Below are 19,703 nucleotides of genomic sequence, written 5' to 3'. Positions count from 1 at the left end.
AAAGATGGAAGTTTCTATAAAAGCTCTTTGTCTTGGGGTGATACTGAATTTTCCTTGTAGAGAAGCCCATTTGCAACCTCTGTTTATTGTGCAGGACCCTTGCAGCCTTAAATGAAGTGTTTAAGTTCTAAAAAAGAAAAAAAAAAAGCATGCTGCCGTCAAGTGGATTCTGACTCAAAGCGACCCTATAGGACTGAGTATAACTGCCCATTGAGTTTCCAAGGCTATAAATCTTTATGGAAGCAGACTGCCATATCTTTCTCCCATGGAGCCGCTGGGTAGGTTCGAACTGCCGACCTGCAGCTGAGCACTTTAACCTCTTTGCCACCCAGGCTCCTTTAACTTTTAATAAGCTCAGCTGAATGCCAAAAACAACAGACACCCAGACTTACAATCGTGTGTCTAAATGAGAAAATTTACCTTTTCCAGGGAAGTAATCAAAATATTCCTTTTTGGAACACTAAGAGTATGAAAGGGAAATGATTATGGTTCCCTACTGACATACTGTTATGATTGACAAGAAAAACCAACATGCATGCCACCTGAGACATCTTGTTCAGGAACTTTCTGGAGGGTAGTAAATTGGTGTTGGCACAAACACAAAAAAATAAAATGACTCGATTCAGCACTTTTCAATTCTAAATCCCCAAACACTAAAGAAAGAAGTAAATATTCATCAAATGATCAAAATTTATATTGATTTTTATTCTACATTAGCAGCTCAAAGTCGAGATTTTTGACAAGGTAGAATTGGTTTGAACAATTCTTTTTGAAATGAGGATATAGGCACTGTGCTGAGTGCTACGGAGCATTCCTGAACCATAGGCCCTGATTATTAGAACCCTAGGAGGCTAAATTTTTAAAAGAACAGTACAAAGGCACACTTGTTCGGTTCTGTTTTGATAACTAAATTGTTGTTATTAGTATGTAAAGTAATTCTTGTTGATCCTGCTTCATTCCTTCCTCTCTGTCACCATCTAAGGACAACTATTTTATAGAATTTCAAAGGAACTAGACTGCATGTCATAGTCACAGAGTTAATAGCTGCATTTGCCAGCATAATTGTACTAGGAAAAGAACTGCCAGTCCTGCAGGGCAAGAGAAGCTGAGATTGTATCTTTACATTATACATCTTTAATTTTTTAGTTTCTGCCAGAAAGTAAGTAAAGACTTGTTGTAGTGGAATTTGGAAGATGGGAAGAAGGATGCAGCCGTAAAACATAAACACAGACTTGATGCTTATGTCATTGTACAGAGATTTGCTAGAGAAACAGTAATGGAGAGGCATCGAAAATTCTAATCATCCCCCCTAGTTCACACAGTGCAATCACGCTCCCTCCCCTCCCCATCTCATGACATAAAATGCTGCATTTTTAATGAGTTCATCCACTTGCATTAGAAATAAGAGGGGGTGGTGGTGATGGATGAAGGGCTCCACAAATGCAATCATGTGATGTGTTTGGTCTTTATGCTTGTTAGATGGAGGTGGTGGTGGTGGATGTTGCTTTTAATAAAAATCTCATCTGCCATTAAAGTTACATTCTTTCTCTATAATGAAGGAAAAGGACTTTTTTTTTTTTTTTTACATACAAACAAATGCAGAGGAAATAATGAAAATAGTATTGGTGTTAATTTCTCCACTTTATCTAAATGCTTACCATTTAACAAATATCATTAAGGACATAGCCTTAAAATTGAATTTTCTAAACATCATAGTGATTGTTTTTAACAGTTGGCAAACATCAAGTCAATAAAATAAAGATGACCTCTTAAAGACACAAATATATATATATTTTTACATAAATCGATTATCTTTTTCAGTAGTCCTGACTTCATTGGCTATGAGATCTATAAATAACCCTGGAAGAGCCTAAGGCTGGGTTTTCTGAAACTGCCAATATAGCTATAGATATTTTGTATCCTAGTATACAGAGATTAGTATAAACATTAGTCTTTGCTGAGTAATAATAATTAAATATCTTTAAGATTCTTTGTTATATTTTCATATATATTTAATTTTTAACAACGGGCAAATATATTTTTAATACTTTAAAACTCTCTTGTCTTATCCAATGAACATTTGATCAAACTTAATAATTGTTTCTTTGGCAGTAGTTTTGAAATGTAATATTGATCTTATGCTTGAATGAATTTTTAAGCTCCTATCATTTAATGATTTTTCTGTAATTACAGGTTAGAAGTTCTTGGGGACAGGCGACATGTCACCTAGATTTGTATCTTGCACAATGCCATACATGTAAGAGATACTCAAGATATATTTGCTGAATGAATAAATGAAGACCCTTAGTCAACATTACCTCAGAGAAATACATTGTTCCCTTTCATTGCAGTACTCCTTGCTCTGATTCTGTAGAAGAACACTTTGACAGAGTCATGGCTCACTCTACTTAGTCTGCACACAGGACTGGAAGAACAGTGTGGGATTCTCACTCATTTGTAATTGTAAATGATATTTGTATTCAGCCAGAATGTAGCTAGTTATGGATATGTGAATAGGTGTCATTAGAGAGTTCAGTTCTGGACAAAAGAAATGCACTTTGAATTCATCCCCAAGGCAAGTTATTTTAGGAAATTATGAACTACCGACAGGAAAATAACAACAAAAGCAAAAACACACAAAATAACCAAGATCTTAGGGGGAAATACTGTAAAGGTGACAACTCTAAATCCTGGAGTGAGTGTGAGGAACTTGGCTAAACAAAAGCATGGAAGTTTCTAAGTGTAGATTCTAATCAACCCTGGAAGTCCTTAGCAGGGTGGGTGTCTTAAGACCTGAAGGTGTTTCCAGAAGGAAGCGATCTGGGCCAATTGCATAGGAGAGATATTATCGTCAGGAAAGAAGGGAGGCATGGTAAATATTTGTGTAAGGAAGAAAAGGAAGAGGCAAGTGCTTAGAGATACTACCTTAAAGGTAAAAGACACTGAGTAGTAAAAGTAGGAAAATATCCTCAAATGACAAAATTGTTGCCAGAAAAAGTAGGCTTTTCCCTTATTATATTGAAGGATCCCCAAGATCCTCCTGAGCTAGTGTGGGACTCTCCCAAATACCAACGGTGACACTGTTGATGTTTCCTCACCTAAATGACTCTTGAATTATAGAAACTCTTCTTTTTTTCTAGAGAATAGTTAACAAGTTATATAGTCCAATTATTTTATTTTCTGTTAAAAAAAGTAGTCTCCTTTCTGAGAGACTGAAGTCAAAGATTTTAAACATCAAGCTGAGGCTTCAGTCTTCAAACTATCTGTTTTCTTTGCCTTTTTTAAATCATTTCAGATTTGCAAGTTTAGTAAAATTTATTCGACCAATTTGTATAGAGTGCCTGTCACATAGCATGCACTGTGCTGGGTGCTAGGGATACAGCAATGAACATATGGACAAAAATCCCTGCCCTACTGGGGCTTCCCATTCACTGGAGGAAGATGGACAATACAAAATAAACAACGTATTTTTGACTACATGTAGGAAATATGTATGAAAAGGTATAGGGATTGCTGGGGTGGGGGTGAATTGCAGTTTTAAGTAGCCATGTCAGGGAAGACTTGGATGAGAAGATGACATTTCATCAACGACCTGAGGAAGATGAGAGAGCCAACTGTCATATAAACCAGAGCACGCGCCCCAAGAGCACTCCCACCAGGCCAACTGCAGCAGTGATCACTGGGAGAACTCTTAGAGAAAGCCTCAGTGGGAGGCATGCTGGTGCCCCATTGCCTGTTTATTCTAAGGCAGTGCAAAGCAGGGGAGGACTGTGGGATGTTCAAACAGCATGATTAGGGAAGCAAAGGCCAGGACACCAGAGCAATAAGAGGACACAATATTAATATGACAAGGTAGAATCTTGACTATCCCTAGCCTGCCACCTAGGCATCTGTGGCTGGGAGTAAAACCATCCTCTCCTCTGGCATGGTCAAGACGTCTGGTTGCAGCTGAGTGACAGCTAGCTTATGGCAGGATTCATCACATTAGTGTTCATGTTTAAGAAAGCGCCAGCCTTGGTAGAAGCACAGTAGAGGATCTAGGGATCAGAGCCTTGCAGTTGATCATGATAATTGCCTTACCACAAAACATCAGCTTTCCTTTCTGGGAGGCCAGCCTGCAGGTGGCCAGTCTTGGACAAGGTAAGCCTAAGTTCTCATAAGCCTTGTACATATGTAGAAAAAGAACATTCAAGGCAGAGGCAACAACAAATGCAGAGTGCTTGAAGTATGGCCATGGCTGAAGTTTCTGAGGAACTGCAAGGTCACTGTGGCCAAAGTAGGACTCATAGGAGATGGGGTCTGAGAGGTGATGCTTTGGGCTATGTAGTCCATTGTGAGAACACTGGCTTTTACTCTGAAAGGGTTGGGAAACCACTGGGTGTTTTGAATGAAATTTTTTTACTTTCATTTTAAAAGGATTATTCTGGCTGTTTTTTTATAACAGACTATAGAAGGGCAAGGGTGAGAGAAAGGAGATCAGTCAGAGGCTATTGCAGAAGCCAAGCGTGAAATGCTAGAGGTGTTAAGAAGAGGTCAGTTTCTGGATAAATTAAAGTTAGAGCTGACAGGATTTGCTTATAGAGTGGATGAGAAGATTGAGGGAGGGAGGAAGTAAAGGCTGAATCCACAATTTGGTTGTAAGCAACTAGAAGACTAGAGTTACCTCTCCTGAAAAAAACTACGGGAGCTGAAGGGATTTAGGGTAAGATTATCAGGACTTTGGTTTTGGATGTGTTACATTACAAATGTGTGTTTAGAAGAGGTTGTGGAGAGACTGGAACACTAATACACTGTTGGTGGGAATGTAAAATGGTACAATCACTTTAGAAATAGATTCGGCACTTCCTTAAAAAGCTAGAAATAGAAGTACTATATGATCCAGCATTCCCACTCCTTGGAATATATCCTAGAGAAATAAGAGCTGTCACACAAATAGACATATGTATACCCGTGTTCATTGCAGCACTGTTCACAATAACAAAAAGACAGAAACAACCTAGGTGCCCATCAACAGATGAATGGATAAACAAATTCTGGTATATTCACACAATGGAATACTACACGATGATAAAGAACAACAATGAACCTGTGAAAATCTCATAACATGGATGAATCTGGAAGGCATTACGCTGAGTGAATTTAATCAGTCACAAAAAGACAAATATTGTATAAGACCACTATTATAAAAACTCAAGAAGAAGTTTAAACACAGCAGAAAGCATTCTTTTATGGTTATAAGGGTGAGGAGGGAGGGAGAGGGTTATTCACTAACCAGAAACTAGACAAGAATTACCTTAGGTGAAGGGAAGGACAGCATACACTACAGGGGAAGTCAGCACAACTGAACTAAACCAAGAGCTAAGAAGTTTCCTGAATACAACCAAACACTTTGAAGGGCAGAGTAGCATGGGTGGGGGTTTGGGGACCATGGTTTCAGAGGACATCTAGGTCAATTGGCATAATGAAGTTTATTAAGAAAATGTTCTGCATCGCACTTTGGTGAGTGGCATCTGGGGTCTTAAAAGCTAGCAAGTGGCCATCTAAGATGCATCAATTGGTTTCAACCCACCTGGAGTAAAGGAGAATGAAGAACACCAAAGACACAAGGAAAATATTAGCCCAAGAGACAGAAAGGGCCACATAAATCAGAGACTCCATCATCTTGAGACCAGAAGAACTAGATGGTGCCCAGCTACCACCAATGACTGCCCTGACAGGGAACACAACAGAGAGTCCCTTGGAGCAGGAGAAAAGTGGGGTGCAGAAATCAAATTCCAGTCAAAAGACCAGACTTAATGGTTTGACTGAGACTGGAGGGACTCTAGAAGACATGGCCCCCAGACTCTCTGTTGGCCCAGAGCTGAAACCATTCCCAAGGCCAACTCTTCAGACGAAGACTAGACTGGACCATGGGACATAAGGAAACTCTGGTGGCGAAGTGGTTAAGAGTTACAGCTGCTGAGCAAAAGGGCAGCAGTTCAAATCCACCAGGCACTCCTTGGAAACCCTATAGGGCAGTTCTACTGTATCCGATAAGGTCGCTGTGAGTTGGAATCAACTTGACAGCAATGGGTTCGGGTTTTTTATGGGACATAAAGTGATACTCATAAGGAGTGTGCTTCTTAGCTCAAGTAGATACATGAGACTAAATAGGCAGCTCCTGTCCGGAGGTGAGATGAGAAGGCAGAGAGGCTCAGGAGCTGGTTGAATGGACATGGGAGATCCAGGGTGGAAAAGAGGAGTGTGCTGTCACAGTACAGGGGAGCAACCAGGGTCACGTAGCAGTGTGTGTATAAATTTTTGTATAAGAAACTGACTTGAATTGTGAACCTTCACTTAAAGCACAATAAAAAAAAAAATGTATGTTAGATACCCAGGTGGACATGTGAAGAAGGCAGTTGGTCACACAGGGCCAGTGCTTGGGGAGGGTGTCTAGGCCGGTAATGTATATGTGGTAGGTACTAGGGTTTCTCTGACTGAGAAGCTGTGAGACTAGGAGAGGAAATCTTTGGGAGTGAAGACCAGACCACCAACATTTTTATGTTGGGGAGATGAGAAGAAACTATCAAAGGGGACTGAAATGGAGCAGCCAGTGAGGAAATCTAGGAGAATGTGATGTCCTGACAGCCCACTGAAGACAATGTGTCAAGAAGGAAGGAGTGACCAACAGTGGTTAATGCTGAGAGATCGGGTCAGGATGAGAACTGAGGATTGACTGCTGGCGTGGGGAATATAGAGGACACCCACGACATTGTTGAACAATTTCAGTTGAATTTTGGGGACTAAAGTCTGACTGAGGTGTGTTCAAGAGAAAAGTGGGGAGAAACTGGAAACAACAAGGATAGGCAACGCATGAAAAAGTGGTTTTGCTGCAATGGAGAACAGAAAAATGGGGTTATGGCTGGGGGGAGATTGGTATCAACTGGTGTCAAGAAATTATTTTCCCTTTTTTTTTTCAACCATAGGGAAAACAACAGCATGTTTGTTTATTAATGTGCTAATGAGAATGTTGTGGAGACCTGGTGATGCAGTGGTTAAGAGAGTGGCTGCTAACTAAAAGATGGGCAGTTTGAATCCACCAGCCGCTCCTTGGAAACCCTATGTGGTAGTTCTGTGCTGTCCCATAGGGCGGCTATGAGTCAGAATTGATTCAATGGCAATGAGTTTTGTTTTTTTTTTTTTTAATAAGAATGATACTGTAGAGAGGAAAAACTTGATGATGCAGGAGAGAAGGGTGATTAGCGGGGTGATATCTTTGCTTCAATAAGAGGTGGGGTCTGGTGCACAGTGGAGAGGATTGGCCTTAGCTATATGGAAAGTTCATCCATAGAAACAGGAGGGAATACAGGACATGGACCCTGATGTAAGTAGACAGGAAGATGTGTTGGGAACCCATGAAGTAGAGTATAAGCAAGCATGGGAGATACACAATGGCATGAGTCAAGAAAGAGTAAAATCAGTTTTAATATTCTCAAAATAGTTAGCCCAATAAACGATGCTGAACATGAAGTCATAATGAAATCACTGATATTTCTTAACTAAGTCAGTGCTTTTTAGGGCAAGGATAAAGCTTATGTCTATATGTGATTATAAAATTGATATGTGATTTAATCCTTAAAGATTGTTAGAATCACTGAAATGTCCCCCAAATATATCATGGACTAACTATTTTGGTCCCCTACTTTTCTGTCAGTTTGTTGTATTTTGGTGGCTTGCATGTTGCTGTGATGCTGGAAGCTAAGCCACTGGTATTTCAAATACCATCAGGGTCACTCATGATGGACAGGTTTCAGTGGAGCTTCCAGTCTGAGACAGAATAGGAAGATGTTTACCTGTGTTTTATTGACTATGCAAAGGCATTTGACTGTGTGGATCATAACAAATTATGGATAACATTGTGAAGAATAGGAATTCCAGAACACTTAATTGTGCTCATGAGGAACCTGTACATAAACCAAGAGGCAGTTGTTCAAATAGAAAAAGGGGATACTGTGTGGTTTAAAATCAGGAAAGGTGTGCATCAGGGTTGTATCCTTTCACCATATTTACTCAATCTGTATACTGAGCAAATAATCCAAGAAGTTAGACTATATGAAGAAGAATGTGGCATCCGGATTGGAGGATGACTTCTTAACAACCTGTGATATACAGATGACACAACTTTGCTTGCTGAAAGCAAAGAAGACTTGAAGCACTTTTTTACGAAGATCAAAGACTCCAGCCTTAAGTATGGATTACATCTTGGTCTCATGTACTTTGGACATGTTATCAGGAGGGACCAGTCTCTGGAGAAGGACATCATGCTTGGTAAAGTAGAGGATCAGCAAAAGAGAGGAAGATTCTCAGTGAGCTGAATTGACACAGTGGCTGCAGTAATGGGCTCAAGCGTAACAGTGATTGTGAGCATGGCACAGGACTGGGCAGTGTTTCATTCTGTTGTACGTAGGGTCACTGTGAGTCTGAACTGACACGACAGCACCTAACAACAGCAACAACTAATTTAGTATAAGTTAGGCATACAAGATCAGAGGGAAGTAGATAGTTGAATAATTATTCAGGTTCTAAATCATTGAATTTCGTTCACCACACACCAAACCAAATTTAAATAAAATACTTTAGAACACTGTGTATTGTGTCCTGATTAAATTATTAATCTGAAGTGTAAATTTGAAGTGAAGTATCTCTACTGATTTAGAATCTGTTGTTATTGTTGGGTGCTGTCAAGTCAGTTCCGATTCATAGGGACCCTATGTACCACAGAACGAAACACTACCCACTCCTGTACCATGCTCACCATCGTTGTGATGCTTGAGCCCTTTGTTGCAGCCGCTGTGTCAGTCCATCTTGTTGAGGGTCTTCCTCTTTTTTGCTGACCCTCTACTTTACCAAGCATGATGTCCTACTCCAGGGACTGATCCCTCCTGACAACATGTCCAAAGTATGTAAGATGTAGTCTCGCCATCCTTGCTTCTAAAGAGCATTCTGGTTGTACTTCTTCCAAGACAGATTTGGTCGTTCTTTTGGCAGTCCATGGTATATACAATATTCTTCACCAACACCACGATTCAAAGGCGTCAATTCTTCTTTGGTCTTCTTATTCATTGTCCAACTTTTGCGTGCATATGACGCGATTGAAAATACCATGGCTTGGGTCAGGCACACCTTAGTTTTCAAGGGGACATTTTTGCTTTTCAACACTTTAAAGAGGTGTTTTGCAGCATTTTTCCCAGTGCAATAGGTCTTTTGATTTCTTGACTGCTGCTTCCATGGATGTTGATTGTGGATCCAAGTAAAATGAAATCCTTGACAACTTCAGTCTTTTCTCCTTTTATCATGATGTTGCTTATTGGTCCGGTTGTGAGGATTTTTGTTTTATTTATGTTGAGGTGTAATCCATACAGAAGACTGCCTCTTGATCTATGTACAGGTTCCTCATGTACTCAATTAAGTGTTCTGGAATTCCCATTCTTTGCAATGTTATCCATAATTTGTTAGGATCCACATAGTTGAATGCCTTTGCATAGTCGATAAAACACAGGTAAACATCTTTCTGGTATTCTCTGCTTTCAGCCAGGATCCATCTGACATCAGCAATGATATCCCTGGTTCCACGTCCTCTTCTGAATCCTGCTTGAATTTCTGGCAGTTCCCTGTTGACATACTGCTGCAGCTGCTTTTGAATAATCTTCAGCAAAATTTTACTTGTGTGTGATATTAATGATATTATTTGATAATTTCCGTATTCAGTTGGATCACGTTTCTTGGGAATAGGAATACATATGGATCTCTTCCAGTCAGTTGGCCAGGTAGCTGTCTTCCAAATTTCTTGGCATAGATGAGTGAGCATTTCCAGAGCTGCATCTGTTTGTTGAAACATAACTGATATTCCATCAGTTCCTGGAGCCTTGTTTTTCACCAATGCCTTCAGTGAAGCTTAGACTTCTTCCTTCATTACCATTGGCTCCTGATCACATGCTACCTCTTGAAATGGTTGAACAGTGGCCAGTTCTTTTTGGTATAATGGCTCTTCGTATTCCTTCCATCTCCTTTTGATGCTTCCTGCATCGTTTACTATTTTCCCCATAGAATCCTTCACTATTGCAATTCAAGGCTTCAATTTTTTCTTCAGTTCTTTCAGCTTGAGAAATGCTGAGCGTGTTCTTTCCTTTTGGTTTCCTATCTCCAGCTCTTTGCACATGTCATTATAATACTTTACTTTGTCTTCTCAAGCTGCCCTTTGAAATGTACTGTTCAGTTCTTTGACTTGATCATTTCTTCCTTTGCTTTAGCTACTTGACATTCAAGAGAAAATTTCAGAGACTCTTCCGACATCCATTTTGGTCTTTTCTTTCTTTCCTGTCTTTTTAATGACCTCTTGCTTTCTTTATGTATGATGTCCTTGATGTCATTCCACAACTCATCTGGTCTTTGGTCATGAGTGTACAACGTGTGAAATATGTTCTTGAGACGGTCTGTCTCTAAACTCAGGTGGGATATACTCAAGGTCATACTTTGGCTCTCGTGGACTTGTTCTAATTTTCTTCAGTTTCAGCTTGAACTTGCATATGAGCAAATTGATGGTCTGTTCCACAGTTGGCCCTTCACCTTGTTCTGACTGATGACATTGAGCTTTTCCATCGTCTCTCTCCACAGATGTAGTCAATTTGATTCCTGTGTATTCCATCTGGAGAGGTCCATGTGTATATTCGCCATTTTTGTTGGTGGAAAAAGATATTTGCAATGAAGTTGTTGGTCTTGCAAAATCTATCATGCAATCTCCGTCATTGGTTCTGTCACCAAGGCCATATTTTCCAACTACCGATCCTTCTTCTTTGTTTCCAAGTTTAGCATTCCAATCACCAGTAATTAGATCCTAATTAGTAATTAGGATCTAGGTGCATACAAAATAAAAGGAAGAAACATGCTACTAATAATAAGCAGCAAAGCAATTATATTAAACCTAAGACAAGAAGGCAGCATTTCTAACTTTATCATGTTAAAAGTTTGCTAGCGATACTAGTTACTAGAGTCTCCTAGGCATTCCTGTTTGGGACGCTGGACTTCTGGACAGATGGGAATTGCTGATTCCCTACTCAACACAGTGTTTTCAAAGTACACCAGGGGCAGGAACTATGCAACCATATTTGGACCAGTCCATCAGATGACTATCTTGTCATGACAGAAAAAGGGAGAAAGGAGGAAAATTAAGGCCATCACAGAAACAGTGATGGCTTTTGTTGACCTTTGGTTGTTCCCCGGATAGCGCTCAGATTCCTTAACTTGACATCCTTCACAGTTCATCCCCTTCCACTTCACCTCTTTGTTCAAATGCCTCCAAAGCTCCAGCCACCATTCTGTGAACATACCAAGTCCTTCCATGACTCTGAACTTCTGGACATATAAGTTATACTACCCACTTCTCCACCTGAAAAATCCCACCCATACTCCAGATTGGCTCAAATTCCACCTCTATCAAACATTTGCTGCCCACCCCTCACCCTCAGACTATTATTTATTTCATTCCCCATCCTCCCACACAGTCATTCTGCATAGCGCATGTATGGTAGTTAGTTATCTGTCAACAAGACCTACTTTTCTACCATGCAGCACTCCCTTGAGGCAGGGGACTATGTTTTATTCTTCTTTGTACCCACAGCCCCTGGCACAGTTCCTGGCACATGATAAAGACTCACTAAACACATATGATTAATAAATGGATGGATGCACAAATGTACATTTAATTCATTCAGCAATTCTTTACTCAGCTCCTGTCATGTTCCAGGCACTGCTGGGGTACTAGGAATACAAAATGGCAAAGGAAGCAGATACCATCCCTTCTGGAGCTTGGAGTCTGGATACAGAGACAGAAAAAGTGTAAACTAGCAAATATAATAATTTTAAATTGTAATATGTACTATGAAGGAAATAAGCAGGATTCTGAAATAGAGAAAAATAGAGTGAATTGACTTTTGATACAGTGGTCAGGGATGATCTTCCTGAGAAGTAAATGTCAGCTGAGAGCTGAAGGATGTGAAAGAATTAGCTAGAGAATGTACCAGAGAAAGGGAACAATATGTGGAAAGGTCCTGAGGCAGGAAAGAGTTTGGAGTGCTTAAAGAACTGAAAGAAGGTGAGGCTGACAGGGGCACGGTGATCAAGAGGGAGACTGGTAGGAAATGAGGTCTGAGGTAGGCAGGAGCCAAATCAGGAGGAGCTTGGCACTTAGGTCTGAATGCAGCATGAAACCAGCTCATATTTTGTAAGAAGAGATTGGAAGGGCAGGAATAAGTGAGAGCAGATTCTTTAGAAGACAGTTACTGTACTGCAGGTGAGAGAAGGAGAGATGGAGGCTTAGACCAAGCTAGAGGCAGTGCATGTTGGAGACATCCAGACAGACTGGAGAGATGTTTTTGAAGAGGAATCAACAGAATTTAACTGTCTGTGGGAAATGAAGGAGAGGAAGGAGTCAAGGATGACTCTGAGGTTTCTGACTTGAGTAACAGATGGTGTCATTTACTTAAAAGGAGAGGCTTAAGTACAGAAAGGTTCAGGAGGTGCGATGAGGATGAGAATAAAGAATTCTGTTTTGAAATTTATGCTTAAAGTAAATCCAAGTAGCAATGTCAGATGGTCAGTTGGATATGTAAGTGTGGAGCTCAGAGGAGAGGACTGAAAGTTATCAATAGATGGTGTTCAAAGCCACAGAAGAGAGTGTAGATCAAGAGAAGGGTTCCAGAATCAAGCCCTGAGGAATACACCAGTGATCTCAGGTAAGGTTGAAAAAGATCAATTAATATATAAAACAGATTTGGGGATGGTGGAAAAGGAGAGAGAGAGAGAGCGATTGTGAAGCCATCTTATTGGGTCAGCCAAGGGAATGCAGGCCTACACTAGAGTAACTGAGAGTTGAGCCTTCTTTTCTACCCATCATACTCTTTTCCCATAGTAGTCTCATTCCATCTCATAATGTCCACCATTTCCTCCAGGTTTATATTTCAGTCTTAATATGTCTACCTGCTTGCTGAACTCCTCATTCTGAGTGTCCCACAAGACCTCTAACTAAAAGATGCAAATCCAGCTGATTTCTTCCATCCTCCCATACTGCTTTTCTTATCCTCCTTTCTCCCATTGATGGTACTGTGAGCCTTTCAGCTATCCAGGGATGAAGAGGTGAATCATTCACTAAGTCTTCTTCCCTTTTATTTTCCTTAATAGGTAAATTACCAAATCCTGTTGAGTACACATCTGTAATATTATTTAATCATTGTTGGTATGTTGCCTTTTGTAAAATAGTCATTTTTTTTAAAGTATCCCCTACTGTAATAAAAACCAAACTCGTTGCTGTGTAGTCAGTTGCGACTCATGGTGACCCCATTTGTTACAGAGTAGAACTGCTCAATAGAGTTTCTTGACTGTAATCTTTACAGAAGCATATTTCCAGGTCTTTCTTCCATGATGCCGCTGGGTGGATTTGAATCACCAAACTTTAGGTTAGTAGACGAGTGCAAACTGTTTGTGCTAGCCAGATATTCAGTGTTACTGTTTTTAAACAGCTATATTTTCTTCACATCTTTCTCCTTAAAATTTGTCTTTGGACTAGAATATAGTATGAGAAAAAGTTAAGACAGTCTGCAGAGAAATTTAGACTGGCAGAGCCATTCAACCTTAGCAGAAGGAACTACTTTAGTTCTATTTTTATCATCAATTTAGAAATGAATCACTGAAAGCAGAGATAGAAATAGAGATGGATAGGAAAGAGCTGGGCCATCCAATTCATCTCCTCGTTAACATAGAGCAGTTTGCTATGCCAAATGCCTGTGAGATACTATGCAATAAAAGTCTTAGATTACACCATTTCAGTCATTTTCATAAGATGACTAATTATCCTTCCAGTTGCCCTCAGCATTGTTCTTTGAACTCCTTTCTGTGTATCTCTGTCATATGAGAAGTGTTTCCTCTGTACACAGAAATGACTGAGGATACAAAGGGATGAACTCAGCTTATTTTTCCACAGTGGTGATGATTTTAACATTAAATTGGCCTCCTTCTTTATGATCCTTTTTGGATCAGTGACACACATTTGTGAGATTATTTCCCAGAATATGTAGTGGTTTCCTTAGAATGCTTAAAAGCTAAGGGAACACCTAGGGATCAAACCAGCCCATTGGGACTGTTAGCACAGATGCGTGATTCTAGTGTGGCTTCAAATGGAATGATTAGTGGCGAAGACTTCCCATTATGCCCTGTTGCACCTATTGCTTGAGGGAGGCAAGGGTAGGGGCATTTGGGAGGAGTATTGTTTATACGTTCTTTGACTATCGTCTAATATCTCTCAGTTTTCTCATATTTATCACATAAGAATGTTGTATGATCTTTTAAAAGATATATTCTAAAATGTTTTTTCTAATGATTGACCCTCAATATTCAGGTTTACTTTTAAAAATATTAATATTCTTAAATCCATGGTTGTTAGTCCTCTAAGTTCCATGATGTTTGCAAACCTCTTGGCTGGGACTCTTCTACATATGCCATTAACATGCTGCAACCCTCCTCTTCCAGATCATTAATAAAGATGCTAAATAACGCTAGATCTAACACCCTCCCCCCAACAAACTCAGTATGCTCCATGTGACATTATCTTTTATTTATAGTGTTTGACATAATTCTTAATCCAGTCGAGTCTATTCTTGTTCAAACTAACTAGTTTGAGGAAAAAAGTTCACATGCACCATTATATAGATTGCAGTTTTGAACTGATATCTAAAGCTTTGATTATAAGAATATAGTGCTTTTAATGCTTCTTAAAGTTCTTCCTTACTGGTTCATAACTAGCTGCTTGTGGAAAGCAACAACTTATGAACTCTAAAATGATGTGCAACTCTACTTTTCATAAGCTACTCATTTCCTTTACAGAGCTCTAATTTGCCCCCTTAAACAGCTGTCACTTTATAATATTCTGTCTTTTCTCTGTGATCAATTCTGTAAAACTAAGAGTCCAGGCAAACGGCCTTGTTTGGCTCTAGACACTAAGAGTGGGAAGGTCAGGTCTGACTAGGGTTTTCTAATGTGTTTCGGAATTCTGGCTGTTGCCCAACAGCTGACCCAGAACTGTTTTTCTTCGGAGAATATTAATTGAATTATAAAGAAGTAGCAGTTTTAGGGTTTATCAGCAATGTTAATCGGTGTGCTTAAATTTAGTGAAGTACGTTGAAAGAAAATAATAGTTCCTTGATCCAGGGTGCATATGAATTCAGCATGGCTCCCTCCCCTTTACCATTGATAAGCCTGCCACTGAGAAGACTTCATTCCTGGTCTCATCTGGTGTTCTAGAGAACTCAAAAGCCGCAGGGATCATAACAGCTGCAATAAATAAAGCATCTATTCGATACGTTTCCCTGCCAAATATTATTCAGCATTCTTTGGGCTTTGGTTTGATCGAAAACAGCATGGTGAACTTACTACCTCTCCTTTACTGCAGTGAGCCCCAAGTAACTATGAAAGATTTAACAATTCAAACCTGCCTGTAAGCAAAATCAGTATTCCATCGATTTTAAAATTATAAAGACAATAATACAAAGAACAAAAAAAAAAAAAATGAAGTCTGTTTCCACTATTGAAGAAGTGCTAGGATTAGTATTAGGCTTTTTTATTCTACTCAGGGAAGGTAATAGAAAAAAGTTTAGAGTATGTGTCCAGAATGTATGGGTTGGAAGGGGATCTTTAAAAAATAAGTGTTACATATGTGGCAGGATGAGGAAGAATATTATTGAGGAATTTCACAGAATTTTTTATGTAAAGTCTCATCATACAGTATTATGATCTCAGGGATATTTCGTGATATTTACTGAGCCTTCTGAGAGTTCATTTATTCAGGTCATATTTTAAGGAGGGGCTTATAAGATTCAGACGTAAAATATAATTCTGTAATATTCCCAGCTGATCCCATTAAATCCATCTCCAGAAGGAGCGGGATAATGATGTGGACAATTCCCATTCTTTGTGTTGCTACACCTCACTTGAAATGCATTCCTTCTGGATTAAAACTGCGTTTCCTCTTTGTTCCTCTCTCCAGGCTGAGGTTCAGCTATGCTACCTGGAAGCACAAAGAGATGCTGTTGAGCAGATGTCCCTCAAGCTGTACAGTGAGCAGTACACCAGCAGCAGCAAGAGAAAAGAAGAGTTTGCTGATATGTCAAAAGTTCATTCTGTGGGAAGTAATGGGTAGGGAACTATTCTTTTTGTTGTTTTATTCGCACTAATCTCTACTTTTTACATGATTTTCCACTGGTAGGTAGGTGTTAGGCAGACATTTCCTCCCTAGTCAGTAGTCAAGAAGAAGCTCAATGGAATAGGCATTTGTGTTCTTTTTCATTTGTGCCAGAACTGAAGACTGGATTTTTTTCAGCCTTTGTCATCTAACCCAGAACTTTTTAACTTATTGTTATTATTTTTTAAAGAACAGCCTTATGAACCTACAAAGTGATTTTGTGGTTACATTGTCCCTATAGTATTGGTTTTTCTTCTTTATAATTTTTTTTCAGTGTATGTTCCTTTTTTAAACTTCACAGTTCATTTAAAAGTCTATTTAAGAAACTTTTTAACACCAGAACCTCATTGGAAACTTGGTAGAACAATATTCTCCTGAATAACTTAGATATTTAATAATTGTTTAGAGAGTGTGATCTAGCCTCTTAGCTTCACATAAAGTCAGCTGGAATAATAGATGAGCACTTGTGTTGTTTATAGTATGTGAAATGAGCCAACACCTTCTGTGATCCATCAACGATTTCATTCAGACTGAGATATATGGCTGTATTTATATTATACTAACTAATCATACTATTAAATGGATTCAGATATCTCCAAATGAATTTAAAATTATGCAAACATTGCCTATATATATACATACATGGAGTCCTGGTGGCGAAATGGTTAAGCACTCAGGCTGCTAAACAGAAGGTCGGCAATTTGAATCCACCAGCCGCTCCTTGGAAATCCTGTGAGGTAGTTCTGCCCTGTCCTATGGGGTTGCTATGAGTTGGAATCAACTCGATGGCAATGAGTTTTTTTCGTTATATATATAATCAGCAGCCTGAGCACTTAACCACTTCGCCACTAGGGCTCCATGTGTATATATGTATATTGTATACGTATATTATATATATATATATAATTTTAATTATTTATGGCTCAATTCTGATATTTAATAGGTCATTATTAAAGAGTGAAAAAATAGTGATAAAATTTAATTATTCAACACTTTTCAATAACCTGATTTCTAATTACAATAACAAAAATGGAAACAATAACCTATACTTGAGCCAGACAACAAGGGGGAGAAATGATTCTCCCAAGTTTCACTACATGTTAATAGTATCATGTAACCCTATGGGGTGTAACTTCATCTAGACAGTCCCTGAAAAGGCAGAAGGAAAGAAGCTTTGCCATGCATTTGTTTGCATTTGTCTTTGAAGTGCTTATAGTTCTGACTGGACCTACAGTTCTCATACAAAGTTTTGGAATACATTAAGTACACATTAAAAATTCAGTTGTGTTAAAAAAGAACTCAGGGTCTAAGAATACAGACAAAGGGTCAGAGTCATAATTCTGTTTGGGCGATGGGAAACAATTTTCAAATTTTAAAATTGGCCTATCTATAGTATTTGTTGCTCTATCAGGATATTTTTATACAGAGACATGTTATGTATATACATAAACTCGTTCAGTTTAGCAGACATTATTCACAAGAGGAAGAGTATAGCAGCAAGTAACAAAGAGAAGGTTCAATCTTGGAGCGTGTACAATGAGCTGTTTTGAGGCCTTAACGTGCTTTAATTTCTCTAAATGCCTAAATAGTCTCTGTTGTACATGCAAGCACAAACTTTAGGTCACATTTTCATGTTTTCTAAAAGCCCTGGGGACTGAGCAGGCACCACATGCTTCTGACCCCAGATTCCAAGCACCCAACCTGAGTACTTACTCTGGGCTCCACAAATCACAAATCTGCTCTGGGAATTGCTTAGTTAACAACTTGCATTGTTCTGTGAAGTGGGAGTAGGTGAACTTGCCTGATATCCCTTGTTTATGCTCCTTTTCGTGCTGAAGGCTGTGCATTGTGCAGAAATTTAAGAGTACGCTGAAGAAAAGCCAGCTATTTAATACTAAGGACAAAAACTATATACTCCTTTCTGTTTTCTGTTTACATACAGAAAAGCATTGCTTCAGAAATACATGTGGGTGAGGTTATCTAGGGTGTCCTGCCCCCAAGACTCCTGCTCCCAAATCCTTCATTTTGAAAGCTTAAGAACACAGCCTTGTAAAATTATCTGCTCCAATGATACATAAACTTCATTAACTGTTCCTTTTGTTACATAGAATTAGCATTGTTTCTGATAAGCGACTGTGGGAATAGTGTGGGCTTCCTAGGGTCTTCATTCCATAGATATCCAGTATTTTAAAGAGAAAATTAAGTTGGTGATACAATTCGTATGTTTTTATCTCCTGCCCGTGCCTATCTGCATGCTAAGAAGATTATATGTACTAATGGAGTACTTAGTTGAAAAATGTATAATAAGACTACTCCAGGGAAGACTCAGCTGCTATATAGAATGGTGATCTTAAATTTCTAAGAACTTCACACATCAAGATATTGTTTACAAATGAATATATAACCTCTTTGGCTTGATGAAAAGTGTGTATAAACGTGGTATAACACAGCATACGTACAACTATGAACTGTGTCTTTAGCAGTCATGAAAACGTGATAGAAGGAAGGCATTAGTTCAGCTGGGGAGGACATGGCTCCTGGAGTGTCCCACAACTTGCAAGTCACTGGTGATTCTCAACTGGGGCAGAAGTCGATGCTTTTTTTTTAATTGTACTTTAGGTGAAGGTTTACAGAATATTTTCGCATTAAACAGTCAGTACACATACTGTTTTATGACATTGGTTAACAACCCCACGACATGTCAACACACTCCGTTCTCGGCCTTGGGGGACCTTTTTCTTTTTGGTGAAAATATACATAGCCAAAGACACACCATTTCAAAAATTTCTACATGTACAATTCAGTTACGTCAATTACGTTCTTCCAGTTGTGTTGCTATTCTCACTTTTGATGAAGGTTTACAGAACAAAATAGTTTCTCATTGAACAGTTAGTACACATATTGCCCTATGACAATGGTTAAGAACCCCACTACATGTCAACACTGTCCTTACTCAATCTTTGGTTCACTATCACCAGCTTTCCTGTCCCCTTCTGCCTTCTAGTCCTTGTCCCAGGACTGCTGTGCCTCATTAGTCCCGTTTTGTTTTTTGGGGCTGTCCACTCCCCGGCTGAACAGTGAACCTCGTGAGCGAGTTCACCACTGAGCTAAAGGGGTGTCTGGGGGCCGTACTCTCGGGATTTCTCCGGTCTCTGTCAGGCCAGTAAATCTGGTCTTTTTTTGTGTGTTAGAGTTTTGTTCTACATCCTTCTCGAGCTCTGTCCAGAACACTCTGTTGTGATCCCAGTCAGAGTAGTCAGTGGTGGTAGCTGCGCACCATCTAGCTGTACTGGACTCAGTCTGGTGGATGCCTTGGTAGCCGTGGTCCATTAGTCCTTTAGACTAATCTTTTCCTTGTATCCTGTTCTCTTCATTCTCCCTTGCTCCTGAAGGGGTGAGACCAGTGCAGTATCTTAGATGGCTGCTCACAGGCTTT

General features: G+C 39.4%; 1 protein-coding gene across 1 annotated transcript in view; it reads left to right on the top strand.

Annotated features, from left to right (window-relative positions):
- Positions 1-19,703, top strand: part of AKAP6 (A-kinase anchoring protein 6) — a 404,455-nt gene that overhangs the window by 245,019 nt on the left and 139,733 nt on the right. The window contains exon 7 of the mRNA XM_004376527.2: positions 16,073-16,221. Within this exon, the coding sequence (XP_004376584.1) occupies positions 16,073-16,221 (149 nt within the window). The remainder of the gene's footprint in view (positions 1-16,072; positions 16,222-19,703) is intronic.

The sequence above is a fragment of the Trichechus manatus genome, unplaced genomic scaffold, assembly GCF_000243295.1.
Source record: "Trichechus manatus latirostris isolate Lorelei unplaced genomic scaffold, TriManLat1.0 scaffold00043, whole genome shotgun sequence".
In the NCBI taxonomy this organism is placed as follows: domain Eukaryota; kingdom Metazoa; phylum Chordata; class Mammalia; order Sirenia; family Trichechidae; genus Trichechus; species Trichechus manatus.
The sequence above is the reverse complement of the archived record's forward strand: the minus strand, read 5'-3'. Positions and strand labels throughout refer to the sequence as shown.